Raw genomic sequence first — 18,605 nt, forward strand, 5'->3', positions numbered from 1 at the left:
GGCAGCGGTAGCGGCGGCGGCAGGGAGGGGCGCGTGCCCTTGCCCGAGGAGATGGAGGAGGAGGCGATCGCCAGCGCCCCGGGAGCCCCGGGAACGAGACGGAGGATGTGGACTTCCTGTCTGGGCTGGGACTGGTTGATCTGCTGGACCGCCGGCAACCGGACTGGCCCCTGGAGCCTGGGCTCAGCTCGCCCTTGGGGGGGGGGCGAGGACTGCGCCCTCCATCTTGCCCTGGGTCCTCCATTTTTGGGGCAGCCGCCATGTGCTCGGCGGGGGCTTCTTCCCGGAGGCCCAGGCCTCTGCTGGCCATGCCCAGGATTTCTCTGGACCAACCAATGACAATCAAGGGAAGTGCACGCCATCAATATGACCACATCCTGTGTAACAAGACCCGACTCGCGCCTGGCCAATCGGAGGGGCCCACAGTCCCCTCCCCTGCCCTTACTATAAAACCCACAATCCCATCAGGCCTCGCTCTCTCGGCCACTGGGCTACCGTTGCATCGGTGAGTGTGGTCGGGGAGCCGAACTAGTTCGAAATGAAGGACTCTTTGCTTTTGCATCGGACTGACGGGCTCCCTGGGGGTCCTGGGAACCTTGAAATCTGGGCACAACAATAGGGATGCAAAACATTGACCTAAAATATCATGTAAGGCGCCCTGCATCTCCAACACTCCTTGATTCTGTGAAAAACTTTCACTTTGGCAAGCCCTAATCCTAAGTAACTCTTTACCTCTACTTTTACACTTGAAAGTATTGCAATTAAGTTAAAAAGAGAAATACATGTGGTTGCTAAGGTGATACATAAAGCACGGACTCCACTACACTCTTAAACATCTGTGGGAGCAGTGGAAAATGTCATGGCGATGATGCCTTTGACAGGTTAGCAGAGACAGACAGACAGAAGAATAACTAAAGCAGCCCTGTCCTGTATGGCTCAGATGGTTGAGCATCGTCCTGTGCACCGAAAGGTTGCTGGTTCAACTGATGCGATGTTTCTCTCTCACATCGATGCTTCTCGCTCTCAAATCAACTTTAAGAAAATCATGTATTTGTAAAAAGGAAAGAAAGAAAATACCTAAGGCAGAACTGGAACCTTCACATCCGTTTGGTCTCAAGTGGCTACCTATTGGCCTTACAGGTGATGGCGCCCTGTTCTCTCCTAGACTGAGGCTCATACAATTTAGTGATACACTTGCCTTCCCATTTCTCCCACAAGTTCATTCAAGAAAATATACATCGGCAAGCAATGCAAACGCTCCAAATGTGGAGCAGGACGAAAACCTCTCATAACCAACTGCCCACGTCTACTTAGCAACACCTGTCATTCAAAAAGCAACACCTTCAACTGAAACACTGGCTTGCAGATGATATAACTATACTCCCATTTTCCCAAGGCAATCATGCTCTGTCATCAGACAGGAATAATCAATATCCCCATTGTATTAATTTTCAGTTGTGAAAATGTACTGAAGTCTTTCTCAGGAACTGTGTCTCCCCTTCCCCACACCTGGATTCTCAGCATATCCACCTTCTCCATTATGTCTGACCACCCTCCACTATTACCTCTTGCCCCCACCATATTAGTGCCAATCGGAGGCAATGATTTTTTGACATTCCTCAGATTTTTATATGTTAAAATGAACTCCCTAAGGCAAAGTTTGAGGAAGTACTCCCTGGTGAGAAAAGATATCCATACTCCACGTATAATAAATATACCCATCGTGTCAAAATGACCAAAAGCCAGGAAATACCTGATTGCATACAAAGTGCTAAGTGTAAGAGAGAGAGGAAACAAGTTTAACTTTGGCTCACAAACCAAAACAACTGAAAAATTGGGAACAACCAGTTAGAAAATTCTTCATTGAGAAAGTTTAACAACATTTTTTTAAAAAAAACAACAACAAACTGTATTAAGGTATTTAAGAAATATGTTAGAATATAATGCTTCACAAGCTACTATAAAAATTTCAAAATTACTGTAAGGATCAGATGAAAAAGTAACAAAACCATTTGAAGATATATATAAACATTTAGTTTTTAACTCTTCTGAGTTTCTGAAAATAAGAATTTATAATTTATATGAAGGAAAAGGCTCTATTATCAGCAATATCTTTTACAAATGATTCTCTTCATTTTTCTTTACTGACCTCATAATACATGTAGGGTACCAAATTAGCAATATTCTGAAAACTTAAGTCTTTAACCAAATAAATGCATGAAACATAAAAGGACTGGGGAACCAAAAGCACTTAATTTTCAAGTTTCCCATAACTTCAGTGTTTGGATTTACAAAGATTACGGATTGATGTCTGGAGTGAGTGCACATTTTAACATGATGAAACATTTTAAATCTACATGATTGAAAAACTAAGAATAAGAAGCTTCACCATTGGCCTTTTGAAAAAAAGAAGTTGCCATAGCAATGGGACTCGGCGCTGGAAAGTTCTTACCCGCAGGGCCTCGATGACCAGGTCTCTGGCCTCCAGCTCCCCTTCCATCACGCTGAGGAGCATACGGAGTTCTGATTTACTGAGGGTGTCCACGTCAAACTCTTTTTTCTGTAACACAAATTTTTAAAAAACGATGAAAAAACTATTTTTAGGAACAACACACATGTCCATGTATGCAGCCCCTTTAGAAGGAACATGCTCTACCCAACCCCAACACACACAGATCTGCAGACACACACACAAGACACAGGTATGCAATAGATCATCTTTTGTCCCAGTGGCTCAGTAAATTCAAGAAGCACCGGGGCCTGCTTGGCAGCAGACAATCTATGCCCTGACTTTCGAATAAAAGGAGGGGTAGAAACCATTCACACCAACATAGTGAATCTCTCCGTTAGGGAGATCTGTTTTCCCAGCCTGCCTGCACATCTAGGTTCAGAATGTCTTCAAATGGAGATGCAAACTGAAAATCCCTGGAATTTGTAACAAAACAGGCCCAGAGTATATTGGGGAGACACTGCAAGGATAGCCAAGAGAGCACAAGAAAATATTCCTAGAAGGGCCCTAATGGAAAGGCTCCTGGAAGGTTATTTAAATTCCAGAACATCCAATAACAACAGGTCATGTTTATAGAACACTGCAGCAGAGGCCATCAGCTGGCAGCCTACAGCCAAATCTGGCCCACAGATGTGTGTTCCTTGGGCCACAAAGTGTTCTACCTTTTTATTCAGCCAGCATTAAAAAATCCTGAAGGCCCTGGCCTGTGTGACTAAATGGTTACAGTGTTGGCCCCTCCACCGAAAGGTCTCTTCACATTTGTATGGCACCCAGCGGTTTCCAAGGTATTCTCAAAGAGCCAAATCTATTCTGTAAGAAATCATCCTATGCATCAGTTAAGAAAACCACAACTCAGAGAAGTTGGATAATGTGCTCAGATCAGGCAACCAGGAAATGGCAGAACTACAGCTAAGGGCCTGACTTGTCCACACACTTAGTGGCACAGTGCAAACGTTCCAGATGAAAAATACCGCCATTCTATCAATCAGCTAATAAGAACTACTTTAGCACTTATACACCTGACCCTACACCATCCCTTTAAGACAGAAGTAAACACGGAAAGCCCATAAATGATCCCAGGGGCTTTCAAACAGGCATGATCAGAAACTGGCCTTCTCAATTTCAAAGGAACCTTCTTCTGGAAGGTTATAATAATTTAAGGGGAAAGAAACCAGAAATAGCTGCTTCTTCAAAGGAAGACTTAAGGATTTTCCTTTTAAAATTGTTTTCTTTTGCACATACATTATACCAGTGGTCCCCAACCTTTTTTTGGCCATCCCCCACCTAACCATCTCTAAAACCCTGATGCCCCCCGATATAATTATATTTTGAAATATAATTATATTTTTAATATAATTATCATTATTCAAAAAGTAAACTCCTATTCACGTGGAGGAAGCCTAAAAGGCCATTAACTTGGTCTAAACAAGCTTCCAAAGAACAAGGCATCCATGAAAGAGAAAAATAAAAGAACAGTTAAAGTACTGAGGAAGAAATCACTAAGAAAGTATTGTTTAGGTGTGAGAGCACGAGGGAGTGATAGAGGAGTGTGTGGACGCGTGTGGTGTGTGTGTATGAGCTAGGGACAGTTAGATTCTGCAGGACTTCTAAGGGGCTGCTAAACCGGGCAGTCTTAGGCGGCGGAGCCCCGCTCCCTGCACCGACACTCCTGGGCGGCCAGCACGGGCACGGCGACCACGCCATCTTGAGAAACAGAGCTGCTTGAGACTAGGATCCTGGCCTCAGCACCACCCAGTCTGATCTCAGACGCATACCAGGACCCTGCAGCCACTGGGGACACAGACCTGCGACCACAGCTACAGACCCACGGACACCAAGAGTCCAGAAATCCCCGCGGCAGATCCGTGAGCAACAGAGCCCATCCCCCTCCCCGCAAGCTTGCGGGCAGTGCCATAGTAACTGATAGACCCACCCCTTGCCCAGGCCTCAGTGCTCCTACAGGAACCTTAGCCTGGAAGTGCGAGAACACCGGGAACTGGAGCCCTGGTCTGGGAGCTAACGTGCGAAGACCTGGAACTTGTCCCACGCAGCACGGCCCCGATTCTCCGGGCAGGAGGCAGCACCAAGCACCGGTGACTTGACTGTGTTTCTTATCACCTGCGCCTGGGATCCCTGATTCCCTGTGCAGTCATACTAAGAGCCAGTGACTCCAATTCTTGGTGCATGTGCACACAGGGACCCTGATTCTCAATGCGAGGCCCCGCGAAGCAACAGAGACTCTGATACTGGATTCTTGGGTAACTCTGACTCCTGGCGCACGCTAGGGGGCTCTGATTTGCAACACACTCCAGGGGGATCTCTGTTTCAGCACAGTGCAGGCAGGGTCCCTGATTCTAAGGGCGCGCACGAGGCCACATTGAGCGCTGGTAACACTGACTCTGAGCGAGCCTGGTTCCCACCAACCCACCACAACCACACATCTTAGTGTCAGAGCTCTTCAGTGACACTAGGGTGGTGCGAAGCTCCCACTGCACATGGCCCAGGCCCCCGCAACTCGACGTTTGAACCATCTGGAGATAATCAGAATGGGGAGACAACACAACCCCCAGAGGAAAGAAAATGAGGAGTCGCCAAGAAAGGAAATTAATGAGATTGAAGCATGCAACATGACAGAAAAAGAATTCAGAATAATGGCTGTACAATTCATTCACAGGATGGATGAGAAAATCAACAACCTTTGCAATAATCAGGAAGAAATGAAAAGTGATATAGCTACAATCAAAAACACCATGGAAGGTATCAACAGTAGACTAGAAGAAGCAGAGGACCGAATTAGTGAGTTAGAAGGTAAGGTAGAGAAACAAGCTCAATCTGAACAGCAACCGGAGAAAAAAAATAAAAAGCAGGAGGAGAGCCTAAGGGAGCTTCGGGACAACATGAAGCGAAGTAACATACGCATAATAGGGCTGCAAGAAGGACAAGAAGAGCAACAAGGATTAGAAAATCTATTTGAAGAAATAATGACAGAAAACTTCCCAGATATGGGTAAGAAAAAAGTTATACAATTACAGAGAGTCCCAAGCAAGATGAACCTCAAAAAACCCACACCAAGACACGTCATAATAACGATGGCAAATGTACAAGACAAAGAGAGAATCTTAAAGGCTGCAAGAGAGAGACAGAGAGTTACCTACAAAGGCTCCCCCATCAGATTATCAAATGATTTCTCAACAGAAACACATCAAGCTAGAAGGGAATGGAAGGAGGTATACAAAGTGTTGCAAAGCAAAGGACTGAATCCAAGAATACTCTATCCAGCAAGACTCAATCAAAATTGAAGGGGAAATCAGGGGCTTTGCAGACAAAAAAAGGCTAAGGGAGTTTATCACTACCAAGCCAGCAATGCAAGAAATGCTAAAGGGAATGCTGTAAAAAGAAGAAACATAAAGGTAAGAAAGAACACAGGCACAAAAATAGAAATGACTACAAGCAAGTACCTTTCAATAATAACTTTAAATGTAAACGGACTAAATGCTCCAATCAGAAGACATCGAGTGGCTGAATGGATAAAAAGACATGACCCACATATATGCTGTCTACAAGAGACCCACCTCAGAACAAGGAACTCACACAGAATGAAAGTGAAGGGATGGAAAAATATCTTTCAGGCAAATGGAAATGAAAAAAAAGCTGGGGTAGCAATACTTATATCTGACAAAACAGACCTCAAAGTGAAGGCCATAATAAGAGATAAGGAAGACCACTTCATAATAGTAAAGGGATCGATACAAGAAGAGGATATAACCCTGATAAACATATATGCACCCAATGCAGGAGCACCCAAATACATAAAAAGCCTCCTGGAAATAACAAGGGAGAGGACAACAACACAATCATAGTAGGGGACTTAAACACACCACTGACATCACTGGATAAATCCTCTAGACAAAAAAATCAGCAAAGAAACAGCAATCCTAAATGACTCACTAGATCAGATGGACTTAATTGACATCTTCAGAACATTTTACCCCAAAGCCACGGAATATACGTTCTTCTCAAGTGCACATGGGAGATTTTCAAAAATAGACCACATATTGGGTCACAAGCAAAGTCTCCCCAAATTCAAGAAGACTGAAATCATACCAAGCATCTTCTCAGACCACAATGGCATAATATTAGAAATAAACTACAATAAAAACAATCCAAAAAACTCAAACACCTGGAAGCTGAATAGCATGCTACTAAATAATGATTGAGTTATCAATGAGATCAAAGAAGAAATTAAAAACACCCTGGAAACTAATGACAATAACAGCACAACAATCCAAAATTTATGGGACACAATGAAAGCAGTCCTGTGAGGGAAGTTTATAGCACTACAGGCCTACCTCAAAAAAACAAGAAAAAATCATAGTAAATTATTTAACTCTACAACTCAAAGAATTAGAAAGAGAGCAACAAGAAAAGCCCAGAGTGAGCAGAAGGAAGGAGATAATAAAGATCATAGCAAAAATAAATGACATAGAGACCAAAAAAAACAATACAAAAGATCAATGAAAGCAAGAGCTGGTTCTTTGAAAGGATAAACAAGATTGATGAGCCTCTAGCCAGGCTCACCAAGAAGCAAAGAAAGAGGACTCAAATAAACAAAATCAGAAATGAAAGAGGCGAAATAACAGAGCCCCCAAAAATTCAAAGAATTGTTAAAAAAAATATTCTAAACAACTCTACTCTAACAAACTAGACGACCTGAAGGAAATGGACATATTCCTAGAAAAAATACAATCCTCCAAAACTCAATCCGGAAGATTCTAAAAATCTCAATAGGCCAATAATTATGGAAGAAATTGAAGCAGTCATCAAAAAGCTCCCAGCAAACAAAAGTCCAGGGCCAGACGGCTTCACAGGGGAATTTTACCAAACATTCAAGGAAGAACTAAAACATATCCTCCTCAGACTATTCCAAAAAATTCAAGAGGAAGGAACACTTCCCAGCTCATTCTATGAAGCCAGCATCACCCTAATACCAAAACCAGGTAAAGACAACACAATGAAAGAGAATTATAGGCCAATATCCCTCATGAACATAGATGCCAAAATACTCAACAAAATTCTAGCAAATCGGATCCAGCAATACATCAGAAAGATCATACACCATGACCAAGTAGGATTTATCCCGGGGATGCAAGGATGGTACAATATCTGCAAATCAATAAACGTGACACATCACATAAACAAATTCAGAGATGAAAATCACAGTAATATCAATTGATGCAGAAAAAGCATTTGACAAAATTCAACACCCTTTCTTGATAAAAACCCTCACCAAGGTAGGAATAGAAGGATCATACCTCAACATAATAAAAGCCATATATGACAAACCCACAGCCAACATCATAATCAAAGGGCAAAAACTAAAACCATTTCCCCTAAGAACAGGAACAAGACAGGGATGCCCCCCTCACCACTCCTGTTCGACATAGTACTGGAAGTACTAGCCATTGCGATCAGACAAGAAGAAGAAATAAAAGACATCCAAACTGGAAAAGAAGAAGTAAAACTGTCCTTATTTGCAGATGACATGATACCGTACATACAGAACCCTAAAGACTCCATCAAAAAATTATTAGACTTAATAAATGAATTCGGCAATGTAGCAGGATACAAAATTAATGCCAAGAAATCTAAGGCATTTCTTTACACCAATAGTGAACTTACAGAAAGGGAGACTGAAAAAGCAATCCCATTTACCATCGCACCAAAAAAATTAAGATACCTAGGAATAAACTTAACTAAAAGACTTATATGCGAAAAACTACAGGACACTGAAAAAAAGAGATAGAGGAAGACATTAAAAGATGGAAGAACATACCGTGTTCATGGATTGGTAAAATCAACATCATCAAAATGTCCATACTACCCAAAGCAATCTATAGATTCAATGTAATCCCCATTAAATTACCAATGGCATATTTCACAGATCTAGAACGAACGTTTCAAAAATTCATCTGGAATAAAAAGACCTCAAATAGCTGCAGCAATCCTGAGAAAGAAGAACAAAGTAGGTGGGATCTCAATACCAGATATCAAGCTGTATTACAAAGCCACTGTTCTTAAAACAGCTTGGTACTGGCACAAGAACAGACATATAGATCAATGGAATAGAATAGAGAACCCAGAAATCAACCCAAACCACTATGCCCAATTAATATTCAACAAAGGAGGCAAGAGCATACAATGGAGTCAAGACAGTCTCTTTAATAAATGGTGTTGGGAAAATTGGACAGATACATGCAAAAAGATGAAACTAGACCACCAACTCACACCATACACAAAAATAAACTCAAAATGGATAAAGGACTTAAACGTTAAGACGGGAAACCATAAAAATACTAGAGGAATCCACAGGCAGTGAAATCGCAAACATATGCCGAAGGAATTTCTTCTCTGATACTGCTCCTAGGGCAATGGAAACTAAAGAGAAAATAAACAAATGGGACTACATCAAATTAAAAAGCTTTTGCACAGCAAAGGTAACCATCAACAAAACAACAAGAAAGCCCACTGTATGGGAGAACATATTTGCAAATGTTATCACTGATAAAGGTTTAATCTCCAACATTTACAGGGAACTCATACAACTTAATAACAGGAAGATAAATGATCCAATTAAAAAATGGGCAATGGACCTAAATAGATAATTTTTGAAAGAAAACAGAAGGAATGCCAAGAGACATATGAAAATATGCTCAAAGTCACTAATTATACGAGAGATGCAAATCAAAATGACAATGCGGTACCATCTCATACCTATCACAATGGCAATCATCAACAAATCAACAAACGACAAGTGCTGGAGAGGATGTGGAGAAAAAGGAACCCTCGTGCACTGCTGGTGGGAATGCAGACTGGTGCAGCCAACTGTGGAGAATAGTATGGAGTTTCCTCAAAAAACTAAAAATGGAACTCCCATTTGACCCAATAATCCCACTTCTAGGAATATATCCCAAGAAACTAGAAACTCCAATCAGAAAGGATGTATGCATCCCTATGTTCATAGCAGCACAATTCACCATAGCTAAGATTTGGAAACAGCCTAAGTGCCCATCAGCAGATGAGTGGATTAGATAACTACGGTACATCTACACAATGGAATACTATGCTGCTATTAAAAAAAAAAAAGGAATTCTTACCATTTGCAGCAGCATGGATGGAACTGGAGAGCATTATGCTAAGTGAAATAAGCCAGGCAATGAAAGAAAAATACCACATGATCTCACTCATTTATGGAAAATAAAGAACATTATAACCTGATGAACAAAAAGATAGATACAGAGGCAGTAAAGCATGGAACAGACTGTCAAATTACAGCAGGAAGGCTGGGGAGTGTTGGGGAGGGGGGGAAACAGATCAACCGAAGGAGTTGCATGCATGCATATAAGCACAACCAATGGACACAAGACACTGGGGAGGTGGGATGAAGGCATGCGACAGCGGGTAGGGGAGGCTGGGAAAAGAGCAATGGGGGGGGGGGGGAAGGAGATATATGTACTGCTATGTGTAATACTTTAAACAATTAAAAAATATATAATAAATAAATAAATAACGTCCTAGAAGAAACCATAGGCAGTAACACCTCAGACATCTCCCATAGCAATATGTTTACTGATACATCTCCTAAGACAATGGAAACTAAGGAGAAAATAAACAAATGGGACTACATGAAAATAAAAAGCTTCTGCATGGCAAAGGAAACCATCATCAAAATAACAAGAGACCCTCACTACATGGGAGAACATATTTGACAATAAAACATCTCATAAGGGATTAATCTCCAAAATATATAGGGAACTCATACAACTTAACAAAAGGAAGACAAACAATCCAATTTAAAAATGGGCAAAGGACTTAAATATACACTTTTCCAAAGTGGACATACAGATGTCCAAGAGACATATGAAAAAAATGCTTAAAGTCACTAACCATCCGAGAGATGCAAACAAAATGACACTGAAATATCACTTCACACCTGTCGGAATGTATATCATCAACAAATCAACCAATGACAAGTATTGGTGAGGTTGTGGAGAAAAGGGAACCCTCATACACTGCTGGTGGGCATACAGGCTGGTGCAGCCACTGTGGAATACAGCATGGAGTGTCCTCAAGAAATTAAAAATGAAACTTCCATTTGACTTAGTGATCCCACTTCTAGGAATACATCCTAAGAAACCTGAAACACTCATCAGAAAAAACATATGCACCCCTACGTTCATAGCAGTGCAATTTACAATAGCTAAGATTTGGAAACAGCCCAAGTGCCCATCTGTAGATGAGTGGATAAAAAAGCTGTGGTATATTTATACAATGGAATACTATGTGGCCATAAAAAAGAAAGAACTCTTACCATTTGCAACGGGCATGGATGGACCTAGTGAATATTATGCTGAGCAAGGTAAGCCAGTCAGAGAAAGATAAGTATCACATGATCTCACTCATAGGTGGAATCTAATGAACCAAATAAACTGATGATCAAATATAGATCCAGAGTCATAGAAGCATGAACAGACTGTTGAACCTCAGAGGGAAGGCAGGGGAGGGTAGGTGGGAAGAGATCAACCAATGAACTTTTATGCATATGTGCATAACCCATGGACACAGACAATGGGGTGGTGAGGGCCTGGGGCTGTGGGGAGGACAAGAATGGGCTGGAAGAGCTTAATGGGGGGAAGAAGGACCAATGTAATAGTTTCAACAATACAGATTTTAAAAAAAGAATTAATGGAGCTAGCACATTGATGTTTGCCAAAAAGCTTTAGAAAATATTATGAGCTACAGTGACAGAAGTGATCCTCAGGTCTTTGCCCAAACCTATCAGTTATGATGAAATACTAGTGACCAAACACAAAGCCAGACATGTCCTCTGGCTCTTTCCAGAAACACCAAGAACATCTCCTCCAATTTCAAATCTAGTGAGTTGTACTTACGTTTCATCAATGAATATATTGGCCTAATCTGTGGATCTGAGGTCTCCAGCAGTAAAATGAGAATGTACTAAGTGATCTCTAAAATCTCTTCCAGCCTCTATTTGTCCTGACTTCACATACCAGCAGGGTGGCTGCATTACTGGGCTGAGGACATTTAGGTCAGTCCCTCCAACTTTGGGAAATATTTGAGGAAAATTCTTTTTACTTTTTTTGCTCAGAAGTTACAGAAATGCATTTCCTTCCCAGTTTAATAGTGCATTCTAATAAATAACAATGTATTTAGAACTTTCTGTGTACCCAGGATTTATGCTTTTGGGGATGAATAAGAAAGGCTGTAAAGGAGGGAAAAGCAAGCAAACTTACCCTGAGATTTGAAAACTGCATCATAAACATGAAAAAATTAAATCCAACTTTCTAAGTACAGAGAACATTTACAATATTAATAAAATCTGAATATAGACAATTATGAAGATTTTCATGAAGAAAAAATACATGTATTCACACTCTAAAACTATTTCAAATCTCTGAAGCTACGTTTTAGTTTGAGATTATTTCTCCTGATTTTTCTCTACACAGAGGAAAGTGTGTTCCTGACAGGGTTTGCATATTCCTGATTTCATTCTTCCTAAAACAACTTCCTCCTCCAATTCATTTTCAGGACGTAGCTCAAATCCCACTTTCATATGTCTTCCCACACTCCAGAAAGCTCTCAATTCAGACTCAGAGTCTGTTCTATTACTTCATTTGGCAATTAATCATGTCCTGCAGTGTGTATTTCCTCATTATATTAAACTGGTCCGTATTAACTCTCTATTTTCTCACCTCTTCTAGATGTGTCAGGACAAGAGCATTACATCTTTACATGATTTTACTTAACATGTATGCCTCTCCTTTTGGTATAAAATGCCCTACTATTTACAAAGCATGTAAATCATAGAGGCAACTAAGTAACTTATAATTCAATCATTTCCTTTCACTGCTTCAAAAACCATTCAGAATAATATAATAATAAATACGTGCCTTTGAAGCAACATACTGAAAACTTGAGGTCAGCTTTCTATGACCACAGACTTCAAACCTGCATGGGGTCTTTCGAGCAAGAGAATAATAACTCAGTATATTGGAAGAAGGTGAAACTAACAAATAAATATAATGTCAGGAAGGAAACCTGGTAATGGATGTAACTAATTGTAAGTATTACCAGAAAACTGGAGTGAAAAGCAGCAAACTGGCTCAGTCAGGGAAGGCAAACTCAGTTCTTAAGGACAACTACCACTCTTTTCCTCCTTTCAGATCTCTACTTTCTCTTTGGACTAAAAGGACCAGAGTTCAGATAAAACAAATGTTTATTTCCACCCTAACTCAGCCTCTCAATGTTACCTCAGTCCTAGATGCAACATGGATCATCTCCACGTGCGAGCTGGCATCCAGTTCCAGTAATAGTCCCTTAAGAAGCTTATAATGCACCAAAGATGATCATCTAGGATTATCTGCAGGTGGCAAATGTCAGCATGCCGACTTTCAACTAAAGAGGCTGAGACGTGGATAGCTAAAGTGTCATCTTTTTGTCTTTGGAATCATCTTGTTGCCTTTTCAATGAAAGATGAAAAGGCCAAAACCAAATCATTTACAAAAAAGTATTCACTCCACAGAGCAGAGTCACCTTGACAAGTAATAACTTTGTAATCATCCTCAACCTATTTGGTTATTTACTAAGAATTTATTCCCAGACAACATTTTTTCCCCTTAAAATCGGAGTTTCTACAGGGATGGCATCATATTGTGCATGGCTCTAATACCATGATCTTATTTCTGTATAAGTTATTTACAACTAATTAAAACAAAAATTTAAAAATCCTTTGCTATCAATGTCACCATCACCATCATCATCTTATAACCGGTCTTCATTTCATTATGTAATTGTCAAAGACAAAAGACAAGTTTCCTTTTCCATGTTATGTAAGTCTTACAAAGGAGCTCCAACAGAGAATACAATTAAATACATTCAAATGAAGTCTTCTAAATCGATACTCAGATGTTCTTAGTGCTTAGGTGGCAAAGGATGTGGGGTAGGAGGGAGACACACTGCCCCATCCCTCCCAGGCACATTCAAAGTGGAATTCTAGTTCCATATTTCTGGGCATTTGAAGATGATTCCAACACCTTACCAACTCCTGCTTCCTGTTCATTTTTTTTTCATTTCATTACCTCTTCCTGTTTCCAGACTTCCCTGTATTTCTGTCTTAACACTATGAGGGTGATTGGGCCTTAATTTTATTACAAGAAGAATTCAGGATGGGAGGATTGCATCCCACCACATTTCCAGCCTCAATCAGTATTTTGAAAAGAAAAAAAAATATATAAATGAAAAACTAATAATTTTGGATATTAAATTTAAAAAAAATATGTAAAATATCTGAAATGTTATTGACAAAAGCAGCTCAGAAAAGGACCACATACGAATGAAAATAAAAAAAGAATCAGGTTCATGCTTCTGAAACAAGGAAAGATCTGTGATATCTATAATGTTAATTATTACAAATCACAGGCAAATCGTTTCATTAGAATCTGAAAACACACAAATTTTCCACTTAGGCAATCAACGCTAATTGTCATGACACAGCTCCTTGGTGAGTGCACATTTTCTTCATTCAATAAATACACCTACCATGTTCCTAACACTGTGTTAAGCAACCTCTGCTTGCTTTTAAAAACAAACCCACACAGGTCTTCTTGAAGGAAGAAGCTGTCCCCTCCCAGCCACAGACTCGCTCTCCATATGATAAACAGCAGATGTTTGTCAATGGCTCAGTACTAAGTCTGTGAAACATTTTCTCACCTCGAAAAATCACCTGAAACACAAGAGAATAGAACCAACTGGCAATCTAGGTTAGGCGTGCATTCAAGCACAGAGAGGATAAATTAACTGCTTTTCTCTAAACAAAATTGCTCCTGTGAGAAATATAATAATAGCAATGATACCAACAACAATAATAAAGTCTAAACAACAGGTGCAAACAGATATGCACAACCTATTATGTAAGAAGAAGAAAAGTGAAAAGCATCACATTGGAAGCAATTATAGTCTCATCTTGGGGGAGTATTTTAGCCTACTTCCTCAGCTTCTAGGCTATTTTTCTAAAGCACATAATTGATAGTGAAATTAAAACTCACATGATCATCTTTGAGAGCCCCTCACATGTGGTCCAGGTTCACCTTTCAAGAAATCCTAAAAAAATAAAAATCCCAGCCCTGTGATCTCCCTGTCCAAGGCCCAGCTCAAATGCCATCCTGATGTGGAATGTTTCCCGAATCTTCCACTAGGAATCCTCTCCATAATTCTTCCTCCAGTCTCCTAATGAAAATTACTGGCACCTCTCTTGACACCATCATCTCTGATTTGACTCCTTGGTATATGTCAGTTTCTATCATTGGAATGTTACTTCAAGGACAGCAAAAATGCCTCCATCTCAATAAATATTCAGTAGCATGTGTTAAATCTAGATTATTTTCTACTTAAAAATTATGCTGCGAAACTTTCAATGTTCGAAAGCTACCATATTACTTCAACTGAGTTTAAAGAAAGCTTCGCAAAACTGGCTAAGAAGGTTCTTTTCACTGCATTAACATTCAGCACTGTGTCTGAAAACAAAAATTTAAAGGTGCTATCTGTGTATCTGTTTAACATCACTGTTGTACATTTTTTTAAAAATTCATCGCTGAAGGTTTTTTCTTGTCACGATCACCATGACAATAACATTTACATCTACTTTTTGCACAGTAGCTGCTCCAGGAAAGCCCACGATGGCAAGAATGCCGGTCAGCTTCCTAAACATAGCTCTAAAAAGATGGCCCTTTTCATTTCACTCTTAAATAATTCTCTGGTGACAATAAAGAGCAGAAAGCTTTCTGTTTTCCATACTGCCTTACCCATTCGGAGTTATTTTCAGAGTAGAAAGAGCAATACAGCCTATAAACGTCATCACATTTGGCTAAGGCACTGAAAATAACCCAGGTCTCTAACCCAGGCATGGTTCATGGCAAAAAGAACTATTATTGTGATCCTACTGAATAATGTAGCTGGTACCCAGCTTTACACTCAGGATGCTTTCAGGATTTAAACAGCTAAGAATAAGGATCACAAACTAAATTTAAAACACTCCTCCACTGAAAAGCATATTATGCTGAAAACTTGTCTCTAAGCAACAATCTAAATGGTCAAAACTTAGTAAAAACACTTACTTTCAAAAATAGCCTACTGCTTCCGAGTCTCCACTGGCTCATTACTGTCAAATGCACATATAAAAACCCATCGTACGTAAACTGAAATACATCTGAAGTGAAATAGATCTCTTAAATGCAAAAAAAAATATTTATTCACTAAAACAAAAAAAAGTAAACCCTCAGTTGCCACAAACGCAAAATGCATTAAAATGTCTTCGATTTTTAATCATTAGATAAGGAACAGTTACAATGACAAATAGCATTCCTCAACCTAGATTTTCTTTAAAAATCAGTCTACCAGACAAGTGGCTGACATGGGGAGACTATATACCTTGTTAAGTGAAAAATAGCATAGAAGGCATCATCAAAATTTTACTATAAAGTCAAAAGTTATTAAAAATACTAAAAGACTATTAGATTAAGAATCCTTACTGCATCTCCTCAGAACCCTAAAGAATTCTATGGAAATAACAGAGGACTTTACTGTCACACATTTCCCATGGCTACTCCAACTAACCAGGGTGAAATGATCCAGTCCCCACCTATACACAGTCTGAATATCAGACTCCTGGAAATGTTCAACATCAGAAAGGGAACATGGACCTTGTTAACACAAAAATCCATGGTTCTGTTTACAATCTAACCAAATAAAACGACAGACCATAAATCAGGTGCTTTTATTTGGTTTGTCAAGTGATTAAAATACCGAGAGTAGTAGAAAGAAGCCTGTTCTAAGTCGACCAAACAGACAAATTCAACCTTCCTGGAAAAAAAACAAACAAGAAACACACGCATCACCTCTTTTTCCTCCCACTCCCTCCCCTTTACCATCCCTTGGGGATGAAGCAACCCAATCATTTCAACTTCCCAGCGACCCAGAGAGGCTTGTATTGATAGCAAGCTTCCTCATTGCTCTTCACAGAGGGGATTGATTCACTGCATCACAAGGGGGCAGATTTCATCTGAAACCTTAAGAAAGCTCGCTCTCTTTTTTTCAGGGGAAAAAAAATCAATTTTTCTTAAAGTTTCAAGTCAAAACTTGCCAGTTTCACAAATGGCAATCAGCAGCCCTCCTCCTCCTCCTCCGTTCATCCTCCTCTCCCTCCCTCTGCTTCAATTTTCCTTCCAGGATTGGCTCCTCTCGCGTCCCAGTGGCTTCCCCCAGCTCTGTCCTCTCCCGCTCCAGAAAGCCTCACCTCCAAACTGAGAGGGGGAAGTCAAAGCCGCCCTGGCAGGACAGGGCTGGCCCTCCCTCTGCTGCTTGGGGACCGACCGTGCTCAGGTCACCAGAACAGCTGAGGGACGTCCACGCGCGCCTCGCTCCATCCCCCCGGCACCCGGCGGGACCTGGCGGGTGGGATCGCGCCCTGGGCGGCAGGCGCACCCCAGCTGCCTTTATGCAGAGCTCGCAGCTCCCGCAAAGCTCCTTCCCAAATCCCGAGAAGCTTGTTTTCCTAGGAAATGCGGGTCCAGCGCTCCAGGCAGGGCTGCAAACCGCCACTGTCCGAGCCTGTGCGCGCGGACGTTCCGGAGTGAAAGTGGGGACCACCGAGGAGCCGAAGCTCATTGGGTTTCTGGACCCCAAAGACCGCTGTGTGGGTACCAGGTGCTGAGCTTCCACCGCTGCCGGGCGGGCGGGCGCCTTCTCCGGAAGAACGAGGACCCTCCCCCCAACACCGCCGGCCAGGGATGGGGCGAGCAGACAGCGATGCTCGCCGCTGGGCACCGGGCCTCGCCCGGGGGCCTCCCGCGCGCGCACACTGGGCACCCCGCACCTGCTTTCCTGGGCCCGCAGAGAGATGCCCAATACCCTCCAGACACGCGCCCACCGCCACCAAGAGGCGAGAGAACAATGGGAGGGGGGCGAGTTTGCCGGGAAACCCACGCCCACCTCAGCCGGGCCGAAGCCGAGCGCGGCCGACCGAGGGGGCGCAGGGGGCGCCGGACGCACGTAGGAAGCCCCGGACCCGGGCGGCCCGGCTGCTGCCCGCCAGGCTCGGAAAGCACCGGGCGGACCCCCAGCCCAGGCGGCCGCCTCGCCCCCCGGGGATCCGGCCACAGACCAGGAGGACACCCCAAGGCAGGGGCACGTCGGGCAAGGGGCGCCCCGGGGGACCCGGCTCCCGCAGAGCCCCGGGAGCGAGCCGGCTCCCCCCGGGACCCCGGCCCGCGCCCACCCTTCCCCCGCGCGCGCCCCGGGACCCCGGTTACCGTCGCCTCCGCCGTGGCCCCCGCCGCGTCCTCCGGGCCGCGGAAGAAGCCGGCCTCGCAGCTCGCGCCGTCTGTCGCCATCTTCCAGCCCTCGGGGTCCCGGCGCGAGCTCGGAGCGGCGGCTCCAGGTTCAGCCTCTCGGCGCGGGCGGCGCTTCCCCCGCCGCGGTCCCGGGCGCGGGCTCTCGCAGCCCCGCCGCCGCCGCCGCCGCCGCCGCCGCCGCCGCGCTCTCCCCGCCCCTCGCGGCCGCCCCCGCCGCCTTAACCCGCTGCGCGCCGGAGCGCCGCCCGGCTGCGGGCCCGCGGGCTGGTCCTGCAGATGCCGGCCCGGGGCGCGTGCCCGCCCCGCGGGGCCCCGCGTGCAGCTGGGGAACCGCAGCCCCGCGGCGAAGGCAGGAAGCCGAGCCCGTCCCCACCTGGGCGAGGTGCGCACACAGGCCGGTGCCGCGCCAGGCCTCGGGTCGGAATTCTCAGTGAGATCAGGAATCCTTCCCTGCCCTCTCCCGCCGCTGGGAACCGCAGAAGGCACGCTGTTCTTTTTCAAGTTTTTTTGTTTATTTGATTTTTGCAAGGCTGCTGCCAGGGCGGCCTTTTTTTTTTTTTTTTTAACCTTCTTGGTATATCTATCTGGCTTTGTTTTATTGTATTGTCGCATCTTGTCCTCTAAAAACCATCCATTCCCAAATCAAAATGTGTCCTGCTACACTATTTCAC

At 43.1% G+C, this 18,605-nt stretch overlaps 1 protein-coding gene across 1 annotated transcript in view; it reads right to left on the reverse strand.

Annotated features, from left to right (window-relative positions):
• CTTNBP2 (cortactin binding protein 2) overlaps positions 1–18,099 on the reverse strand; it is a 182,239-nt gene extending 164,140 nt beyond the window's left edge. Inside the window, 2 exon segments of the mRNA XM_059711639.1 lie at positions 2,453–2,560; positions 17,893–18,099. Of these exon segments, the coding sequence (XP_059567622.1) occupies positions 2,453–2,560; positions 17,893–17,973 (189 nt within the window). The 5' untranslated portion in view covers positions 17,974–18,099.
• Between the last annotated feature and the right edge of the window lie 506 nt (positions 18,100–18,605).

The sequence above is a fragment of the Myotis daubentonii genome, chromosome 10, assembly GCF_963259705.1.
Source record: "Myotis daubentonii chromosome 10, mMyoDau2.1, whole genome shotgun sequence".
NCBI lineage: Eukaryota > Metazoa > Chordata > Mammalia > Chiroptera > Vespertilionidae > Myotis > Myotis daubentonii.